A 19,046-nucleotide genomic window follows, 5' to 3' on the forward strand; every position below is an offset into this window, starting at 1 on the left:
ACGCGCTCTGTGCCGCGCAGGCCGTCGGCCGGTTCTGCCAGGGCAGACGCACTGTGGCCTGGGGTTCTGGATGTCTCGGAGCTCGTTAGGGCAGCGTCCAACTCTGGCACCGAGTCCTGGACGCGGCAGAGCTCACAGTTTCTCCTTCTTCACGTCTTTCTGTCTTTCCCGTGACACCGCGTGTGTGGACACTCCCCAGTATGGATGTTCACGGCGCTAAGAACACTTTGCCAGCCTGACTTGATGAAAAGTAGACCCACACACTTGCATATATTACCAGTTTTCCCATGTGATGTTATTTGGGTTGATATCTTACTGAACTTTTTGAAAAACTAAATAATTTAGAAGGTTTATCCCATCAAATGCATGAAACAAAGTAATCTTTCCAGGTAAGAGCAGCAATCTTTATTAACTAGACCAGTGGCTCTCAAACTGGAGCATGCCTCAGCGTCTCCTGGAGGGTTCCTAAAACAGACCGCAAGGCCCACCCCTGCGTTTCTGATGCAGTGGGGCTGGGGGTGTGTGTGGGGGGGGCAGGGCGAATTTGCCTTTCTAGCAAGTTCCCGGGTAGCGCCAGCGCTGCTGGGTGGGCCACGTTGTGAGAATCACTGAAGTGGGTGCCCCGGGAGCAGGGTCTGCAGCCTGCAGTGGGCACAGCTCCAGGGAAGCACTGGGCTGCTTGATGGTCTGGGCACCGCGGGCTTCAGTGAGAGTGTGGGTGCGATTCCGAAGAGTCACTGATGGGGCAACTTGTTCTTCCACTTCACCTTGTAAAGAAAGGAAGTTTGAGGACAAAGTTTGTGTACCTTTCTTAGGAAAAGGTAGCTGGCCAATTAAGTAACAGAATAATTAAATATGGCAGAATATAATTCACTGGTGATTTGGTTTGATTTTATCCTTTGTTCTTTAGTGGTTCTGAAGAGAGGAAAACCTGTCCAGAGCTCTGGCAACACTTGTGTGGGGTTCATTGGGATGTTTTTGTCTTGTCCTAGGTGGGAAGTTTGGGGAGTGAGTTCTGTAATACTTGGGGATGAGCCAATTAAGGTTTTGCTTTTAGTGTAGTTTGTTTAGTGAGAGCTCATGTAAGCGCCTGCTGTTTGCCTGGCACTGTGCCTGTGGTGCTGGCGGCCACGCGTCCATCACGTGGACCTTTGGTCCCTGCAGCTGGTGTGCGCGCGCGTGTGTATGTGTGTGTGTGTGTCTGTGTCTGGTTGTGCTCAGCCTTCACACCTGTGCTTCACCCTTGCAGCCATGCCCTCAGCTTGTAAATAATAGTGGTCACTGTTGATTTCATAGTAGTTAAAATTCAGAATTACTGATCCTATTATAAACATTTAAAAATAACCCTTCATATTGGTTCTTTTAGCTTTAAAAGAGAAGGTGGCTTTGTTTGAGGTCATCTGTGGTGGCAGTAAGCAATTACAGTAATTTTACGACTGTCTATAAGTTTAGATTATAGGTAATTTGTAAAATATTTTATTAAGTATTTTAAAGGTGTTAAACGGGAGAAAAAAGTAAATATATATATATATATATATATATATATATATATATATATATATATATAAATCAGTATGTTTTTTGTAAATGTAAAGCCATGAAATATGTTTTAAATTTTGGTTTCTGAGCAGAGAAATACTAGCCTTAGAGTTTATTTTACTAATAAAAAATTATTTTTGCCTAGTTTTAATATAGAAAAATCTACAAAATACAGAATATATTTATGCATTTGATCTTAATAGTGAGCTTTGAGGGTCTCTCTCTCTTTTTTTAATATTTATTTATTTGGTTGCGCCGGGTCTTAGTTGTGGCTGGTGGGCTCCTTAGTTGCGGCATGCATGTGGGATCTAGTTCCCCGACCAGGGATGGAACCCGGGTCCCCTACATTGGGAGCGCAGAGTCTTACCCACTGTGCCACCAGGGAAGTCCCTTGAGGGTCTCTCTCTGACGCGATCACTTAGGGGCGAGGTTTACGGGAGTCGTTGAGGATCCCTTCCTGAAACTCATCTCAGGAGGCTCCTCGGGCTCCCACGCCGAAGTCAGCGGGTGGCATTGGCAGAGCCCCTCTGCTCCTATAGGAGCCAGGTTTTAACAAGTGAAACTGCAGTGACACTGGCTTTATGGGGCTCGAAGATAAACTTTTTGCTGAGAAAGACGCAGAGGAGCTTCGCTTTTTTCTGCTGGGTGCAGTAGAGTAGATCTGGGTTGTACGTGTATCCCAGTGGGTGTCCCAGTCTGGGCGAGATAAAGGTCTCCTCTCCGTTAGGGATGGTCCCAGGCCCCCATGGTGACAGAACCTTTGGAGGGGTGGCTTTGCTGTGCTCTCTGCTCCTGGTTGACTGACGTGCTGACGGTTTGTCCTTGCATGTCCGCCGTCCTGGGTGCAGCATGAAGCGTGCCAGTTCTCTGACTGTCCTTAACGTGAGTGGCACGGCGGCCGCAGACCATTTCCAAGTAAGGAGCCCTGCCCCACTTACACCCTTTACGTGTTGGCTGGACCTTCCTCACCACTGCTGCCCTTTGAGCAGAGCCTGTGGACTGCCCCACTTACACCCTTTACATGTTGGCTGGCCTTTCCCCACCGCTGCTACCCTTTCAGCAGAGCCTGTGGGCATTTTAGTGTTCCTGATTCAGGACACATAGACACCATAAATGACACTTTCATAGTCGGCATGAACTTAACCATCTGAATTATGGGAATGTTGTGAACATTCTCAGTGTACGAATTAATGATCTTTACAAATACGTTGATTGACAATTAAAAATTAAATATTCTGATAAAGGAATAGCAAAACTTGGCCAGTTGTTAATTTGTATTATTTGTATGATTTTAGCTTCTAGTAGTTTATAACTAATATAATGTCTAGCTAAGCTGTTCAGTGTTTTAAAACTATTCAAAACTTCACTAAGTACAGTCACTTTGACAAACAGTCTTTAGCACTTTGTCACCTGTCCAGGTCTCACACAGACCGGTCACCTTTGCACTTAAAACTGTTGGCATCTTGTTCTCCATTACAAATGGCCTTTTTATTTTCCACGTGTGACTGTTGGGTGCGCCCAGGCCTCTGGCCCCTTCTGTGACCTGGCTGCTGTCCACCAGGACCAGGTGTCCTGGTCAGTCACCTCAGTCCCACCGGTAACCTATTTGACGCACAGGGACAGTGACAGTGACGGGCCGGCAGGAGTGCTGGCCTTCCCCTCACCCCCAGCACGCTGCGGGCAGCGGCTGTTCCCAGGATGCTGTCATCGGGCCTCTAGTTTAAAAGCTGCAGGGTGCTGGGAGGATGCACTCCTGACGATGACGATCGAAGAAACTGCTTTTGTTTTTAAAAGGTCTGGAGCTGACACAGTCCTTCTGCTCCCCTTCCTTGTGTTCTGCACACACACATCTGAGCATCAGCACCGTCGTGTGTTGATGTGAGTTGTGCAGTTATTGTTAGTGCCGAGACCACTGGAAGCTGGCGTCATGTGAGGAGGTACTGGTTGAGAATAATTTTTCCATTTGTTTTTTCATGCAGGAACGAAATAATTGTCTGGCAGACTCCAGAGCTCTCAGTGCCAGCCACGCCAACCTGGCCCCCACGGGTCGAGGCAGAGCTAGATTAACCCCCAAGGCTAATGAGCGCTGAGACCCTCAAAGCTTGGCCAGGCCCCTCCCCCCTGCAGGGCGGCCCTGGGGTCGCCTCCTTTCCTGGATGGTGACCTCCACCACCTGCTGGAGGTTTGCCCCGAATTCTGTTAGGCGGTCTGCAGCCCTAGTGCCCGAGAGCTGCCAAAGCCTGGCGGTGGGACCCGGCCAGGTATGGAGCTGGCTCAGCGTACTCGGGGTCGGCCGCTGCTCACGGACACCGGCCCCAGCACCGAAACCTGCTTTCAATTGTAATACTGTGTTAAGGCTGTTCATTAAGACTGGAACCTTAAACTACATCCTTTGAGACTAGGAACCCAGTGACCTGTGGCAGTGATGCTGGGATTAGGGAGCGGGGGAGATGGGGTAGCTGCGGGGAGGCCTGCACCCCCTCCTGGTCTGCATCTCAGCCCCTTTGGAGCCCTTTTCCCTCCTCCAGGCCTCTGTACACTAAGCACACGGAGATGCATGTGTTCCTTTTAAAAAGCTTTTCTTTGTAGCGTTAAGTAACGGTGGGTTCTGACAGATGCATTTTATTTTATTTTTTTAATTTATTTTTGGCTGCATTGGGTCTTTGTTGCCGTGCATGGGCTTTTCTCTAGTTGTGGCGAGCGGGGGCTACTCTTTGTTGCGGTGTGCAGGCTTCTTATTGCAGGGGCTTCTCCTGTCGCAGAGCACGGGCCCTAGGTGTGCAGGCTTCAGTAGTTGTGGCTCACAGGCTCAGTAGTTGTGGGTCACGGGCTCTAGAGCGCAGGCTCAGTAGTTGTGGCGCATGGGCTTAGTTGCTCCGCGGCATGTGGGATCTTCCCGGACCAGGGATCGAACCCGTGCCCCCTGCACTGGCAGGCGGATTCTTAACCACTGCGCCACCAGGGAAGGCCTGACAGATACATTTTCAAACCAACCCTGAGACATTATTCCTTAAGGGAATCCATGAGACTAGCTGGTAGGCTAAGAAGATGTAATTCCAGATGATGCCAACTGTACAAGGGGCACATCCCTGCTGAGGAGGTTTGAAAGGATCTGGAAAGCTGTGAGCGTCCTTGTGAAATGTTGTCAGGGTTAGTTTCTAGTTTACCTTAATGTTATCATATGGGTGGTGTCACTGAGCAAAGGCGCTTCCAGCCACCTTTTCCTCAACAACTGCACTGGGCTGGGGTGCTACATGCTCCCTGGGCTCCCTGTGGGGACTAGGGGGTGCTCACTCTGGGGTGCCCTTGGACTGCACATGTCCTTCACCCCCACTGTGGACCTCAGACTGAGGGCTAGAGGCAGCAGCGTCCTGGGGTTTTGGTACAGCAAGGCTAGACTTTAACTTAAGCTTTGTTTAAAAGTTTCTGTAATTCAGTAGTGGATCACCTCAGGGCACCGGTGCTTATGTTGGTGAGAGCTGCTGTGCCCCTCCAGAGGCAGACACCCTGGCCCGGTGTTGGGGGCCCTCGAGGCTGACCGGTCTCCTGCAGCCTGTCTCCTCTGGCCACGCTCCTTTCCTCAGCTCCTGACTCCACTTAGGTTTTGCAGTTTCCGATGGATCAGGAACCTTCAAAATGCTCTCTAGAGGTATTTAAAAAAATATGATGGGTTGTAAGAAACCACTGGAAAAAAGAGCAGAGCTGTGTCCCCATGTGGGCACCGTGGCCCTTTCAGGTTCACGTTTAGGTGCAGTGGGGATGATGTGTCTGTGTCACATCAGAACCAGGAGGGGACCAAGCTGTCCTGGCTCCTCCTCCCACTACACTGAAGTTTCCTCCCAGCCACAGAGCTGGTGCAGGACATCTGAAACCCACTCGGTTTCCCTTAGTGACAGTTGTCTCTGGAAAAACAAAGGGCATTTAGAAAGAATAAACATGGGGCTAAGAACAGAATTTAATTTTAAGCTTCCAGTTGGTGAAAAGAGACCATTGCAGGGGCCTTAGTTGAACCTTGTCTGGCTTTGAGCCCTCTGGCCCTGGTTCCCCGAGTGTTGTGGTGGCCTTTCTAAGGCCACATGGAGACAGCATTTGGGGTAAGAGAGGCTCGAGGGCCTTCCTGAAGCTGGGTTGTAAAAGCCTTAGTGTCTCAGAGGGGATGCTACCTGGGAGTCGGCAGTGTCTGATTTTTGAACTTGTATCAAAATAGAGAGAAGCCAGGTTGTAACCTACTTGCAGTCTGGTAGTCAGGATTTTAACATTCTCGGAGAGAGCAGTGGGGGTGGTCCAGCCCTCCCTCTTCCTTTCCTGGTGAGGGGACCCTAGGGGGCCAGCATCCATTTCTACACTGTGCTGTGTCTATCGAGTTAGACTCCCCTGGCCAGAGGACGGACTGGCAGTGGAGGAGCTGAGGGTCTACGTGAGTGTCGGAGGGCTGAGGTCGGAGGGCTGAGGTCGTGGCGAGCTGGGCCTCCTGACCCTTGCGCCCCTCCCCAGGCGGAGCAGGCACTTCCGGTGCTGCAGGGATTCAGGTAGTTATTTTCTGAAACTTAAAAAAAGTCCCTATTATTTGTTTGGTCAGGAGGCTGCTAGGAGTATCATGTAATTAGTTATTGTCTTTACAGTGAAGTATAAGTACTGCTAAGAATTCAGAGTTTAGTTTGTAGCACTCTTTGTTATAACTTCATAGAATGTTCTGGGGAAGGCATGTTACATCTGTGCGAGGCCAACTTTTGGTATGTTTAGACGTTGTACTGTGTAATCATGGGACGTCTGGAAACTAAAGCAGCACTGGATAGCACCAGCCAAAGGTGAAGTTCAAGCGAGCTAAGCGAGCATCGTCCTGCACACGTCTCCTCCGTGTAATCGGGCTGATGCATAGAGACCTGTGCGGCTTCCTCTTAGTTCTCCACCACGACGGGAGGACTCAGATGGTTTACACAGTGGTGTGGAGCTACCCCTCGGGGGTCACAGGCCTGTGAGGACCGTCCAATTGTCCCTGGGGTGTGCTCTGGGGGATGGGATTGGCTGAGAGGCCAGGGAGAGGTAGGGTGGACGCTGCTTTGGGACTTGGTGTTCCTGAGACACAGAGAGAAAACCCCACTGCCAAGTTCTGTGGCCCTTGGTGGGTGAGCACCCCCAGGGCGGCCTGTCTGCCTGGTGGGCGGGTGCGGCTGCCCAGAGGCCGAATGTGGGTGCGCTTGTGCTGGTCCGCACCTCTGCAGGGGGTTGGCCATGAAACATACTTTCTGTCTTGGAGCAGTAGTTTTCTTTTCTCACTGTTGTTGTGACTCACCTAGGAAATCATTTGGAACTGTTTATATTTACTTAGAAAAATAAAGTGTTTATTTCCTGTTGTAAAGTCCCTGTACTTTTGTGGAAAGGTTCTCTTGTAAAACTCCAACCCTGAAAGAACCCTTTCCTGTTTAATGGTAGGCACCCAATCTTTTTAGGGTCACAGACTACTTTGAAAACATGATGAAAGTTGTAACTGGATCATCCGGTCCTAGAATGACGGGCACAAAGCGTGTGCCCCGTGACAGGGGTTTACCGCCCCGCCCCAGTGAGCCCGTGGGAGCTTGGGACCAGTGTCTAGCTCCTGGAGCTGTGGGAGGGTGGCCATGGCGCTGAAAGTGGAGTGACAGGGCTGCCCCAGGCTGTGAGGACAGACGTCACGTGTATGAGTCCTGAGGACAGTGCCTGGCAAAGAGCAAGCGCTGGTGAGGGTCCAGGGGCTGCAGGTGCCTTCCCCGGCACGTCTGTCCGGCCGGGGCTGCTCTGTGCCGGGCAGCAGCGGGGAGGGGGCAGAGGCAGGGCGATGATGGGGGTGAAGGCGGCGCAGCCCTGCCGGAACTGGGCAGTCACGTCCCTTGGTGACCGTGGGGCCTTGTGCTGCCATGACCAGATGCTCAGGTTCTAGAGTTTCTGGCCCGATGCAGCAGGACCCCGGCTGATGGGAGGTCCCGAGTTCTACGCACACAGTGCAGGAGCGCCTTGCCAGAGCGGATGCGCCCCCAGGCCAGGGCTGACGGTCCTGGCCACAGTGGCCAGCCTTGGAGGAGGCACTGAGGGCACAGCGGGATGTGCTCTCCTTTTAGAATAGTTCTCGTCTGCCCAGAACGGATTTCCCGGCAGATGGGCCAAGCCGGCGCCGAGGCTGCTAGCGCTCGCTGCGGGGCTGGGGGGCTGGGGGGCTGGTGGCAGGGGCAGCGCACAAGGCACATCTCCCCGCCCCGATGCCTCTCCCGGACCCTGCGGCCTGGCCTGCCGTGTGTTCTCCACCCTGTGCCAGACCGGGGCCAGGGGGTGTGCTGGCGGCCAGGAGCCTACAGCCCAACCACGGGGTGAGGAGGGCCAGTGGGCGCTCGTCTGACCTCGGCCCTGCCGTGGCCCGAGGCGTGGGTGTTGGGAGCTTTGGGAAGGGGGTGCGGAGCCTGTGGGGGTCAAGGTGGAGGCCCTGTCTGGCCGGGGCGCAGGGGCCTGCATCCGGGCGAGAGCTAACGTGGGCCCAGGGTGGAGGAAGCTGCTGCTTACTGTAGAGACGCTGCAGCAGCCGGCGGGGGTGGGGGCAGGCTATGGATTCTGGGCGCTTCCCGCAGCCCCTGGTACCTGAGGGGACCCTAACCAGAGGGAGGGCCACACATCAGCAGGACTCAGTCCCAGGTGTCCCCCGCACACCCTCGGCGGTGACCGTGTAGGAACAGGACGAAGGCGGCAGGTGGGGGGCGGAGACCACCCTCAGGGTGCGGCGGGGTGGGGCGGAGGTGGCCTCCTCGGGGCGCAGCCGGTCGGCCGTCAGCCTCACCAGGAGCTGGTTGGACCAGGTTATGCCCAGGGCCGGAGACGCCCGCTCTCCCCCGACACTGAGACAGAAAACAGCCCGACTGTCCTGTGCTGTGTGTGGATCTGCGGGCCCCGCCACCCCTGCCCTCGGGGCGCGCCACTCACCCCGGCGGGCCGGCTGCCACACCCCGCTCCTCTGTGGATTCCGTCACCTGGAGGGTCCAGATCGGGGTCAGCGGCGGTGAGGACCCGGCCCCCCCGGCCTCGCCCTCCCCGGGGGTGGAGGGGGGCCCACCTGGTTGATGCACAGCACGGGGCTCCGGAAGGTGCAGCTCAGCCGGCGCAGCTCGGCCCCCAGCGCCTGCAGACGCCGGGCCCTGAGGGCCGAGGCCGCCTGGTCGAACTCACAACGGAACGGGGCTGCCACGGAGTCGATGACCACCAGGCGGGCCATGCCCCGCGACAGGAGCACAGGCACCTTCTTATGCACGCACTCCAGCAGGGTGTCCTGGAAGCCGAGGGGCGGTGGCCGTCACCACCCGCGCGGGGGGCCCCTCCCCTTCAGTGGCCCCGTGCTGGGCACCGACCACCCGGACCACCACAGTCACCAGGACTGCCCAGCCCCACCCAGTGGAGGGAGGAAGCAGGTGTGCGGGGACCTGAGTCTGTCCTGCAACCAGCGTCGCCTCCCACGTGAAGACCCCCCGGGCCGCGCCCAGGCTGTGTGCTAGGACGCCAACCGGCCCAGCGTGGGGCCTCAGGTGCCTCCGGGCCAGCCCCGCCTGCCCCCCAAGACCCTACGCACTGTGCTCGGGGCAGCCCTGTCCCTTGGGGCCGCCTGGCCCTGCCGGCCTGGACTCGGCCCTGGTGCCCAGTGGCCACACACTGGCCATCCTGTCAGGCACTCCTGAGAGCTGTTGGGTGTCTGGGATGAAATTCGACTCTGTGCTTGTTAACTCTCCAGGGTGTCTCCAGCAGAGCCCCTCTCTGTGGAAAATGACAGCAGCAGCAGCGGCCTGGAGGACGCCAGCCTTAACGTGAGTCCTGCACCCCTTCCCGCCACCTCAGGCAGCGCTGGGGCACCGGGGGGCCGGGGGCGGGGGCAGGGCTGCACCCGCCTGCTGCAGCGTCGGGACTCCGAGAGGGGCCTAGCTTGGAGACCCCGTCCCCCGGGAGGAGGCCCTGGACGCCGAGGCTCTGTTTGTGTAGCAGCATCAGGCCCTGGTCTGCACCTCCCGCCTCCCTCCGGGGCAGGGCCCCCCAGTTGCTGGGCAGACACCAGCGAGGGGCTGGGGGCCTCCTCCACCAGAGCTGCTCCCGGAACAGAACTTAGGAATGTGCCCCCACCCCCGCCGGGGTCTCACCGCCTGGCCCTGACCCGCTGCTGCGTTTCTCAGTGAGGACGCGCCGGAAGGACGAGGATCGTGCTGCCTGTGTGCGTCCAGAGGGCCCTGTGACAGCCAGGGGACGGTCGCGAGGCTGGAGGGCCTGAAGCCGGAGCCTGTGGCACTGACCTCGTCTTCTCCCGTGTCCACGCCCTGAGCACCGTCACGCTAATAACCGCGCTGCCCGCCGCCAGCGCGCGCTCACCTGCAAAGCCACGGCCGCGCTGGGCCCCTCGGGGACGGCCACCTGCCGCCGGTCCACCCCGGGCCGCCCGTGCCCTGAACCAGCCCGGGCTTGCGTGCCACCGCTCATCGTGTCACTTCCCCGTGCTATGTGTGATCATGTATTTTACGGTAAAATTTTTTAAAATTAAAAGTGTATACAGCTCATCCTTTACCGGAAATTCTTTTTATGGCAGTTCTTAAATGGGGGAAGGGCCTGGGTGGGTGGCTCTGCACACTTGTGTTCGGTGCGCTGGTCTGTACTCCATCATCTCCCATCTCCCTCCTGAAGCTTTTGCTTCGTTATTCAGCCCCAAACAATGACCTCAGCTGGCTGCTCCCCGGCCGCTTGCCTGCCCCCTGCCCCCTCCCCAGGGGCCACTGCCCTCTGTGTTCCCACCGCTGTCTGCCCACGGGGAGGGCACGTGACCCGGGGGCGGCTTCCAGGTGTGCTCTCGCCCCAGCGGCCCTGCCAGGCACGCTCAGCAATCGGGGGGGGGGGCTCGACAAGGGGGCTTTCCCCTCCTTCAGAGGCAGAGGTACAACCCCGCACCACGGCTGCTGCCGGGCCAGTGGCCTGGACGGCAGGTCCCGTCCTCTGGGCCGCGGTCACCTCCGTGGCTGGGTGAACAGCCGCAGGAGGCACTTGCCCTGCTGGGGCCTCCTCTAGGGGGCCAGAGGTGGCGTGTCCGGCGCCCTCCCTTGCCCGCTCTTCCCTTGGGGTTAGGCTGCTAGAAACACACTGGACGCTCAGTTCAGCCCGAGTCCAGGTAACGGGTAGTGCCAGCCTGAGCGGAGCACACGGCCCCCAGCGGGCGACTCGCCGCAGGCGGCACCGGGGCCTGACCTCGTGGGTCGTGCATGTGGCCCGCCCGCCCGCACGGCCGACTTCCCCTCAGACGCTTACCACGTCGGCTGCGTGCTCGATGAAGATCTGGTGGCCAAACCTGATTTTCCTGAGCACGTCCCCTGGGACGTCTGTCCGCAGGCGCTGCTGCTGAGCGATGAGCTGCTGCAGACGCCGGCTGGGGAAGGCGTCCTCTGTGCACACGTAAATGGCCCCTGGGAAGCCGCGGGGCGGTGAGCAGCTGGGGGTGGCCTGAGGCCGCCCCACCAAAGGCCGACGACCCTCTCCTTCCTGCACTGCCTCTCGTGGGTCTGCCCCTCCGACCCAGCACGGGGGCCGGCCGGCGCCCACCTCTCACCGCAGGCCCCTCGCTGCCGGAACTTCACCCTGTGGGTCTGCCTACCCTGGGCTGTCCGAGTGGGAGCGAGGGGAACTGTAGGGGCTCCCGGCTTTCGGAAACGCCCCCTCCAGCAGACACAGGGAGATGCCCCTCCCAGGCCCTGTTGGGCGGATGTTCCCTCAATTCCACTGTCAAGGCTCCTCCTATGGTTCTGGGCTACCTGGTGGTAACTGTCTTTGTTGCGCCTGGAAAAGCCAGTAAACAAAACACAGGCAGTGCATCACCAGGGGCCTGGAATCCCCACCAGAAGGTACCCCCGGAGTCCTGCGCTGAAAAGAACCAGGGGCCACCGATTCTCAACAAAGGCCCCAGGACAATTCAGTGGGGAAAGAGTATTTTTAACAAATGGCGCTGGGAGAGAGAGACACCCACGTGCAAAAGGATGAAATTAGACCCTTACCTCATACCATATAGGAAAACTAAATCACAATGGATCAAATATGAGAGCCCAAACCATAAAACTCTTAGAAGAAAACACGGGTAAACCTTACGACCTTGGATTAGGCAGTGGATCCTCAGACATGACATCGGAAGCACAAGCAAGAAACAAATTGGACATCATCAAAGTGAAGAACTGTGCCTTAAGGGACACCAACAAGAGAGGGAGAAGACAGCCTAATAGAGAAGATCCTGCAAATTCTTTATCTGATGAGTTTAGGGTCCAGGTTATACAAAGCTCTCCTACAGCTCCACAGGCAGATAACCCAAGCTTTTAAATGGGCAAGAGATTGGAACAGACATTTCTCCAAAAACACACGAATGAGCAGCAACACGTGAAGAGACGGCCAACGTCACCGGCCACCGGGGGTGCGGCCGGCGCCACGGTGAGGAGCCACCCACGCTGGCGTCAGAGGGACAAGCGTCGGCTCAGACGCGGAGGGACTGGAACCTCCTGCGTCGTCGATGGGAAGGAAAACGGTGTAGCCACTGCTGGGAACAGTCTGGCAGTTCCTCAAAGAGCAGAACACGCAGCCACCATACGACCCAGCAATCCCACTCCTAGGTGTCCACCCGAAGCCACGCACGAACAAGAGGTGTGACAACCCACGTGACTGTCAATGGATGAAAGGGTCGCTAAGTTGTGGTCTGTACACGTGAAGGAACATTATTCAGCCCTACAAAGGAAGGAAGCACCGACACATGCTCCAGCGTGGGTGAACCCTGAAGACATTACGCTGGGTGAAAGGGCTTATTTGCATGATCCCGTTTATTTGAAATGTGCAGAACAGGCGAAGCCATAGAGACAGGAAGCAGATGGGTGGTTGCCGGGGCTGGGGGAGGGGAGAGTGCGGAGTGACTGCTCATAGGGATGGGCCTTCTTTCTGGGGTGATGAGATGTTCTGGAACTAGACAGTAGTGGTGGGCGCACAACTTTGTGAAAATGCTAAAAACCACTGAGTTAAATAAAGAGGAAAGGCCTCAGGGCTCCCCTGGTGGCGCAGTGCTTAGGAATCCGCCTGCCAATGCCGGGGACACAGGTTCGAGCCCTGGCCCAGGAAGATCCCACGTGCCGCGGAGCAACTAATTGCCCGTGAGCCACAACTACTGAAGCCCGCACGCCTAGAGCCCGTGCTCAACAAGAGAGGCCACCGCAATGAGAAGCCCGCGCACCTCAACGAAGAGCAGCCCCTGCTCGCCGCAACTGCAGAAAGCCTGCGTGCAGCAACGAAGACCCAACGCAGCCAAAGATAAATAAATAAATAAGAAAGGCCTGTGATCTGGCGGTGCGCTGGCTGAGCCCCACCAGGACTCTCAGGGCCACGGCTAAACCTACCGTTCCTCTCGCTGTACCGGTCACGGCACCGCCCCGGGGAGGGGGACCCAGAGAAGAGCCAGAAGCACTGACACCACGTCCGCGTGCCCTATTTGTGAGTGTGTAACTTTCATTTTGACCCGATTCTGTTTCAACAGACTTTCAAACTTGGAAAAGAGATGCAGGATGGAGGGAGAAGCACCGTCTGACCGTGTCAGTGGTGAGCTCCTGACCCTTGAGGCCTCCCTAACCTTCCCTGGCACGTTCCAGCCCATTCCCGGGGGCAGGGCTGCCTGGGGAGCCCCCGACGTGGCCGAGACCCTCGTCACAACGCCGTGGCACCCGTGTTCTCCTCATCTTGGGAGAGGCCTGGACAGAAGGGTCACAGCCAAACCCAGTCGCACGGCCCTCGAAGCTCCTCGCCCCACACCCTATTGGGCGTCTCACTGGGACAGATGAGTGGGGTGCCCGCCCACAGAGGGGCTTCGAGAAGCTGGCGGCAAGGCGGCCCAGCATTTGAGGGTTGGCGGGGAGGAGCTCCACGTTTTCTGAAGCGCAGAGCCGCTTGGCCATTCTTTTCAAAATTGGGCCTTTCAGACCTGATTTGGGAAGTCACTTTCTCAGGAAAATGTGCCTCAGGCCCCACATTTAATGCGGTCACAGTGGCCGCGGGCCAGGCCTCTGCAGGGGACATGTCGCTCGGAGTCACCCCAGGCTGGCTCTGTCCCCCCTCGGCCAGGCCCCGGGGCTCTGCACTTTCCCTCCCACCGAGGGGCCCCTGGCCCCCCTCCCTCTCCTGAGGCAGGAATCACAGAGCAGGTGTGAAGACAGAGACGGGAACCCTGGAAAACGGCCCCCAGGGGCAGCCTCTGGCCTCGAGGGCAGGTGCCCGCGAGGTGACAGGTCAGGACCCCTGCCCGTCCCCCCGAAGTGGCCGCACTCACCGGCCTCCAGGCCTCCGTGTCGCCGTGGGAGCTGCACGGCCAGGCAGAGCTGCAGCGCCAGCTGAGTCTTCCCGGCGGAGCTGCGTCCGGCCAGCTCGGTGATGCCGTCCAGGGGCAGCCCGCCGCGGAGGAGCCCGTCCAGCACGGGGCAGCCCAGGCTCAGGCGCTCGTGCTGCTCGGGGAACTGCTCCTCCTGCTGGAGCAGGTGGAGCGCTGGGTGCGGGGAAACAACAGGTGAGCCCAGCCCCGCACAGCCGCCCCCGGGCCAGGAGGCCCCTCGGGCTGCAGCGCCGTGGCCTCTGGGCTCAGCCCCGCACCCCGCTCCTCCAGCCAGACCCCAGGGCACCGGGCACCTGTGCAGACGCTGCTTCCTTGCAGGTGTGAGGAGGCCGCCTTCAGTAAGCGCTGCACGTCGGGGCCGGAGAGGCGGGTCAGTCTCTGCAGGTCTGGTCCAGAAAGATGCAGAACCTCCTTTACTGACCTCAGTTTGACTGAAGGTATAGAATCAATTACAAGACAAGGTCAGACACAGCAGGGACAACAGGTATCCTCCAGTTCTGGGGACCTGGTGGGCAGGGGCCAGTCCATCTGCTCCCTGAAGTTGCAGGGACCCCCAGATAGAGGGCGACCGTGACGGGACGGGAGGGAAGGGGCCTGGGGAGGCCCACGTCTTGGCTGCAGAAGCCGGACGCTTGGGCCTCTCCCTGGTGCCGGGAGCAGCGGCCTCCTCCTGGTCCCATGCCCGCCCGGTCACATCTCCCAAGACAGGTCTGTGTGTGCACAGCCTGGGAAGGGCCCGGGCCGAGTCGGGGGAACCATGCACGAGGGAGAAGCCGCAGGAAGGGATCCAAAGGAACATCCACTGAACCAGGCCACGGGATGGCCAGTGGGGCGAACAGACAAAAGAAGAGTCAGCATGCTGGCGGCAGTACCGCGGAGGGCCGGGTTACAGGGTGAACGGCCCAAGGGAGCTGGTGTTTCATGAGGAAAATGAATAATTTTGAGCTTAGATAAGCATATTACTTTCAAACGAGTAGAAAGAAAAAAATACGCTAAAAATAGATCCAACCAATCCAGAAGAAAGCATAAAAGAAAAACAACATAAAAAATAAGACAAACAGCGCAGCATAATAAGGGAGAGTTAAACCTAAATTTACCAGGAATTACCTTCAATACGTATGCACTGAGTGCTTCAGTTAAAACACAAAGACTGAACGAAAGGGGAAAACAAAACTACTGCTGTGCTCGCAGGATGGAGGAGCAGGGGGGCACCCTGCTGCCAAGCCCTGCGCTCACTCAGGGCCCCCGTCACCTGCTCACAAGCACTCGATGTCCAAGCGTCTCTCACAGGCACCCCGGGAGGCAGGGAGAACAGAGGGCGGGTGCGGGGCGCCAGCCGGGCTGCGGAGGGGCCAGCGCAGCCTGGGGATGGATGCGCCCAGATGCCAGCAGACTCGGTGGGCTGGCCAACCCTTTGAGCATTTAGAAAAGAGCCACTGCTGCCTAACAGACCTACTGCGACATGGGAATAATCAGAAGTACGGAGGCAACCACTAACTCTGGAGGGAAAAACCAGAGACGGTACAAGAAAGGAAACAGTCATAACCCTGGGTTCAGTGGCAGCCATTATGTCCCTAGTCACAACTCTGATGGCTAATGGGACCCAAACTGTGTTCCAACTGTGGGGGGGAGGTGTGGAGGAAGTAGGGGCACACGGGCACCAGCCTGCCCTCACCCCCAAAACAGGAGGCCTGTGAGGACTCGTAACACAGACAAATCAAACACAGCAACACAAGCACACTCGTCAACAACCCAGATATAAATACAGAATGTTGCTAGAAGACTCCGAAGTGGTAAGTAGTTCCGTTTCACTTTTCAGACACTGTGTGTGTACTGCTTTGATGAAAATGAAATTAACTTAAAAGCAGTCCTTTCAGTTAAAAACACACACACACAACTGAAAAACCTGCGGCACATTCCAGCATCAGGGCGTTGATCAGGACCAGCTGTCTTGGGATCAGTAACCAGAGGGTCCCCGAGGCTCGGACAGGCAACCTGGTAAACCTGTTCTACATGAGGTGTGTATATCTGTGCGTTCATACTTTTACACAATCACTTTATATAAACATCAGCAAACGCACCTTTCTTAACTGCAGCAATAATTCTGGGATTCAGGTCCAACTGATCCACATCCATTTTTCTCAATGGGGTGACCACAGAGATGGACGAATTCCCAGGGACACGAATTCTGACGCGCTTGTCGTCCCCTCAAGCAGCCCGGGAGCCGAGTGCAGCAGAGTGACGGAGCCTGGGTGCGCGGTTCCCTTTGTGACAGGGCCACACCATCAGCCCGGAGCTTGGAGAGGCTTCACTGCACCAGGGACAGCACTGAGAGACGTCCAAGGCGGCGCTTCTGTCCGGGCAATTGTTTGGTAACTCAGAACCTAGGATTCAATCCACACACAGATGCATCTGAAGAGCCAACCCCCACCTCGCATTCTGAAGGTCAGCCCACTTCATCCCCCGCAGAAAGTGGGAGAGACCGGCTTGTGTCCCAGCCCCACGCCCCCCAGGCCAGGGGCGCCCTGCCCTGACCCACCTCTCTGGGGTGACGGCGGCGGATACAGTCAGAGGCCCGTGCGCGCTGGGCTCATCCGAGTGGAGCCGGCTTTGCGTTCTCCGGTGTGAGTTCCCTTAAGTGTGTCTCCACGGCGATCTGGAAAGAGCAGAAAAGGCCACGTGTGGTGGATCTCAGAGGACGCCCAGGAGGTCGGAACCGCTGTGACCACCGAGCTGCCCCAGCAGAGAACAGCGGACACCGAGTCCGGCCCGGCCTGCAGCCTGCCCTCCCCGCTGGCAGGAGGGGCAGCCAGCGGCGTGTCCACCCAAGACGGCACAGCCGGGGGTGCAGCAGGGCAGCAACACTAAGGCCGTGGCCACTCAGCAGGGGCCAGGCTCAGCGTCCGGCAGCAGCAGCAGCGAGGCCCGCGCCTCTGGATGGTGTCAGGCCGCTCCGGAAGCTTAAAGAAGCAGGCCGTGTACACCCCCTCATCTGCGGTCTGCTCAGGGAGCCCCCGGAGGCAGCTTCTGGGAGGTGGCAGCACGAGGCGTTGGGGCCCACAGCCCGGGCGGGGGGTCTCCGGGCCAGCAGGCTGCTCCCACGTTCTGCTGGCGTAGGGGCCCGGGGGCTCCCAGGCCAGCTGCTCGGGGCAGGGCTGACAGTAAACACTGCTGAGGCTGAGGGGAGACACCGAGGCCCTCAGGACTGCACGTCAGAGCAGAAGGGCGGCCTGAGTGCAGGGCCCCGGTACCAGCTGCAAGGCGGCTGGGGGATGTTGAGTAGCTAGGAGTGCACCCTGAGGCCGTGTGGGAGACGCCCCGGCATCAGACATCTGGACAGAATACCAACCTGGGTTTGTAATTCTAGAGGAAGTGCGTGTGGGAAGCACAACCCCCGCCCCCCCCCCCCCTGGGCTGGGGTCTGGATTCTGAATGACGGGGGGAGGGAGCCTGCGTGGGGACACAGCCGGGAGGTGCCTGTATATAAGGCTCGGATCCTGACGAGCAGCTGGACACGGGGCAGGAAAACCAGCGGGTGACCACCAACCGAAGGGCCTCAAGCTTCCGTGATGGGGGGTAGGGCCCCCAGAAGCAGAGTGCCCACTGGCGGAGCACCCGCTGGGTACCCGACACCGGCCCAGGAGCCGACCAAGAGCAGGGCCCGGGTGAGCCAGCCACCCTCCAGGCCTGTGCTTCTCCAACCGGGGACAAGACCCAGGCAGCACCCAGTAGCAGGCACGGGGTGGGCCTGGCCAGAGCGGGGCAGCTTCCAGGAGCATCTGAGTGCAGGCACCGTTTCAGGGGCACAGCTAACAGCGGGTGCTGCTTGCTGAGCGTGAAGGCGCATCAACTCTTAGGGCCCAGCACAAGACTCTGAGGAAACTCCAGTTATGTCCCCGAGCCTTCCCAGGTGGAATCCCTCTCCTGTATCTCTGGGGCTCTGAGGGGGCCTGAGGACCCCACGCCGCCAACACACGCTGGGACAGGAAGGCGGGGCCGCGGCAGATGGTCCCACCTCCACCCTGGGGGCAACACTCAGGTTTCCGGCAGCTTTTGTTGACTCAAACTAAGGACTCAAGGGGAGAATGAGGGAAGATCTTTCAAAACTAATGCACTAAAATAAACGTGTTCAGAGCCTCTCCCGCTCAACCAGACAGCCACCCAAAGGAACCAGAGGGTTGGTCGGGGTGGGAGGACCCAATCCCCACACACTGAAACTGTTAATTCTTTCTCTGGCCAAGTTCGGAGCTAAATTCAGGCAAACTACATACAGCTCCACTGATGTTGCCCTAAAATCACCAAAGGTAACGAAAGGTCGAGGGCTGACTTTTATCAAACACTTAGTCTCTTCCAAGCACGTGACAGGTATGAACTCAAACATCACACGAGCAATATTATAACCCCTGTTTTGCTGGTGAGAAAACAGAAGCACAGTGTGGTTAAACGGCAAGCTTAAGGCCATGCAGCCAGCAAGTGGCTGGCCTGCGATCCAGGTCCAGGCTGTGTGTTCTAAGCCCCGACCCAAATTAGGCCGACCCTGAGTTTACACGGCCCACCTGTTAACAAATCCAAAGGGAATCATTTGGTCTCCATACTCTGCAGAACTCGGTCATCCAGAGGCTGACCTGCCCTGGGGTGTCCAGCCCTGTTGGGAGCAGCCCACCCTCAAGGCTGGGCATCTTTTCTGGCTCCTCCTCCCACAAAGGGCGCCAACGAGCACTCCTTCATCCTGGGCTGCTGGGAGGAAGCTTTCACCTGGGACCTTGGGTGGCCATACAGGTCTTCCCACGGCTGGGCCACCTCTGTGGTTTCTCCAGAACTGGCCAGCCTGGACTTCTGGCCCCGTCGCTTCTCAGAATCGTCTTCTGCCCTGGGAACCTCTTCTCTCTTCAGCCCCTGAGGCTTTGAGCACTCCCCACTCCCCCAGACCTGGGTGTCCGGCAGACCCCGCCTTGGCCGTCCGATGGACCAGGGCGCCCTGCAGACGCACCCTGCCACCCACGCGCATCTGCTCTTCCCATCGGGCGCTGCATCTCCGAGGTTGTCCACCCCCCACCCTCTCCCGCCCCACCCCACGGCCCCTAGACTGCTGCCACAGCCCAAACTGGCCCTGCAG

General features: G+C 57.8%; 2 protein-coding genes across 28 annotated transcripts in view; one reads left to right on the plus strand and one right to left on the minus strand.

Annotated features, from left to right (window-relative positions):
• The window catches only part of KLC1 (kinesin light chain 1), a 57,863-nt gene extending 47,762 nt beyond the window's left edge, over positions 1–10,101 (plus strand). For 8 of the 27 annotated variants that reach the window (XR_004348711.1, XR_004348708.1, XR_004348716.1 and 5 more), the window contains 2 exons: positions 9,284–9,356; positions 9,717–10,101. Coding sequence is in view for 18 of the 27 variants with exons in the window: in XM_032624621.1 (XP_032480512.1) it covers positions 9,284–9,356; positions 9,717–9,719 (76 nt within the window). In the remaining 9 variants the exon portion in view is untranslated. Of the gene's footprint in view, positions 1–2,387; positions 6,902–9,283; positions 9,357–9,716 lie in introns of those variants that run through there. The other 19 variants (XR_004348709.1, XR_004348710.1, XR_004348713.1 and 16 more) reach the window with 6 other exon arrangements.
• On the minus strand, positions 7,052–18,849 carry XRCC3 (X-ray repair cross complementing 3). The gene is made up of 9 exons (XM_032624641.1): positions 18,686–18,849; positions 16,470–16,586; positions 16,012–16,314; positions 14,224–14,361; positions 13,871–14,083; positions 10,834–10,988; positions 8,615–8,827; positions 8,485–8,531; positions 7,052–8,399 (listed from the first exon to the last, which is right to left on the minus strand). The coding sequence occupies exons 3-9, from the start codon at positions 16,064–16,066 to the stop codon at positions 8,180–8,182; spliced, it is 1,041 nt and encodes a 346-aa protein (XP_032480532.1). The 5' UTR covers positions 16,067–16,314; positions 16,470–16,586; positions 18,686–18,849; the 3' UTR covers positions 7,052–8,179.
• Between the last annotated feature and the right edge of the window lie 197 nt (positions 18,850–19,046).

Source organism: Phocoena sinus, chromosome 2 (genome assembly GCF_008692025.1).
Source record: "Phocoena sinus isolate mPhoSin1 chromosome 2, mPhoSin1.pri, whole genome shotgun sequence".
Lineage (NCBI taxonomy): Eukaryota > Metazoa > Chordata > Mammalia > Artiodactyla > Phocoenidae > Phocoena > Phocoena sinus.

Coding starts and splice junctions, on each gene's coding strand:
- XRCC3 (XM_032624641.1), bottom strand. CDS start 16,066: ATGGATGTGGATCAGTTGGACCTGAATCCCAGAATTATTGCTGCAGTT. Junction 14,362..16,011: donor TATTGCTGCAGTTAAGAAAG/GTGCGTTTGCTG, acceptor CTATACCTTCAG/TCAAACTGAGGTCAGTAAAG. Junction 8,828..10,833: donor TCGAGCACGCAGCCGACGTG/GTAAGCGTCTGA, acceptor CTCGGCTTCCAG/GACACCCTGCTGGAGTGCGT.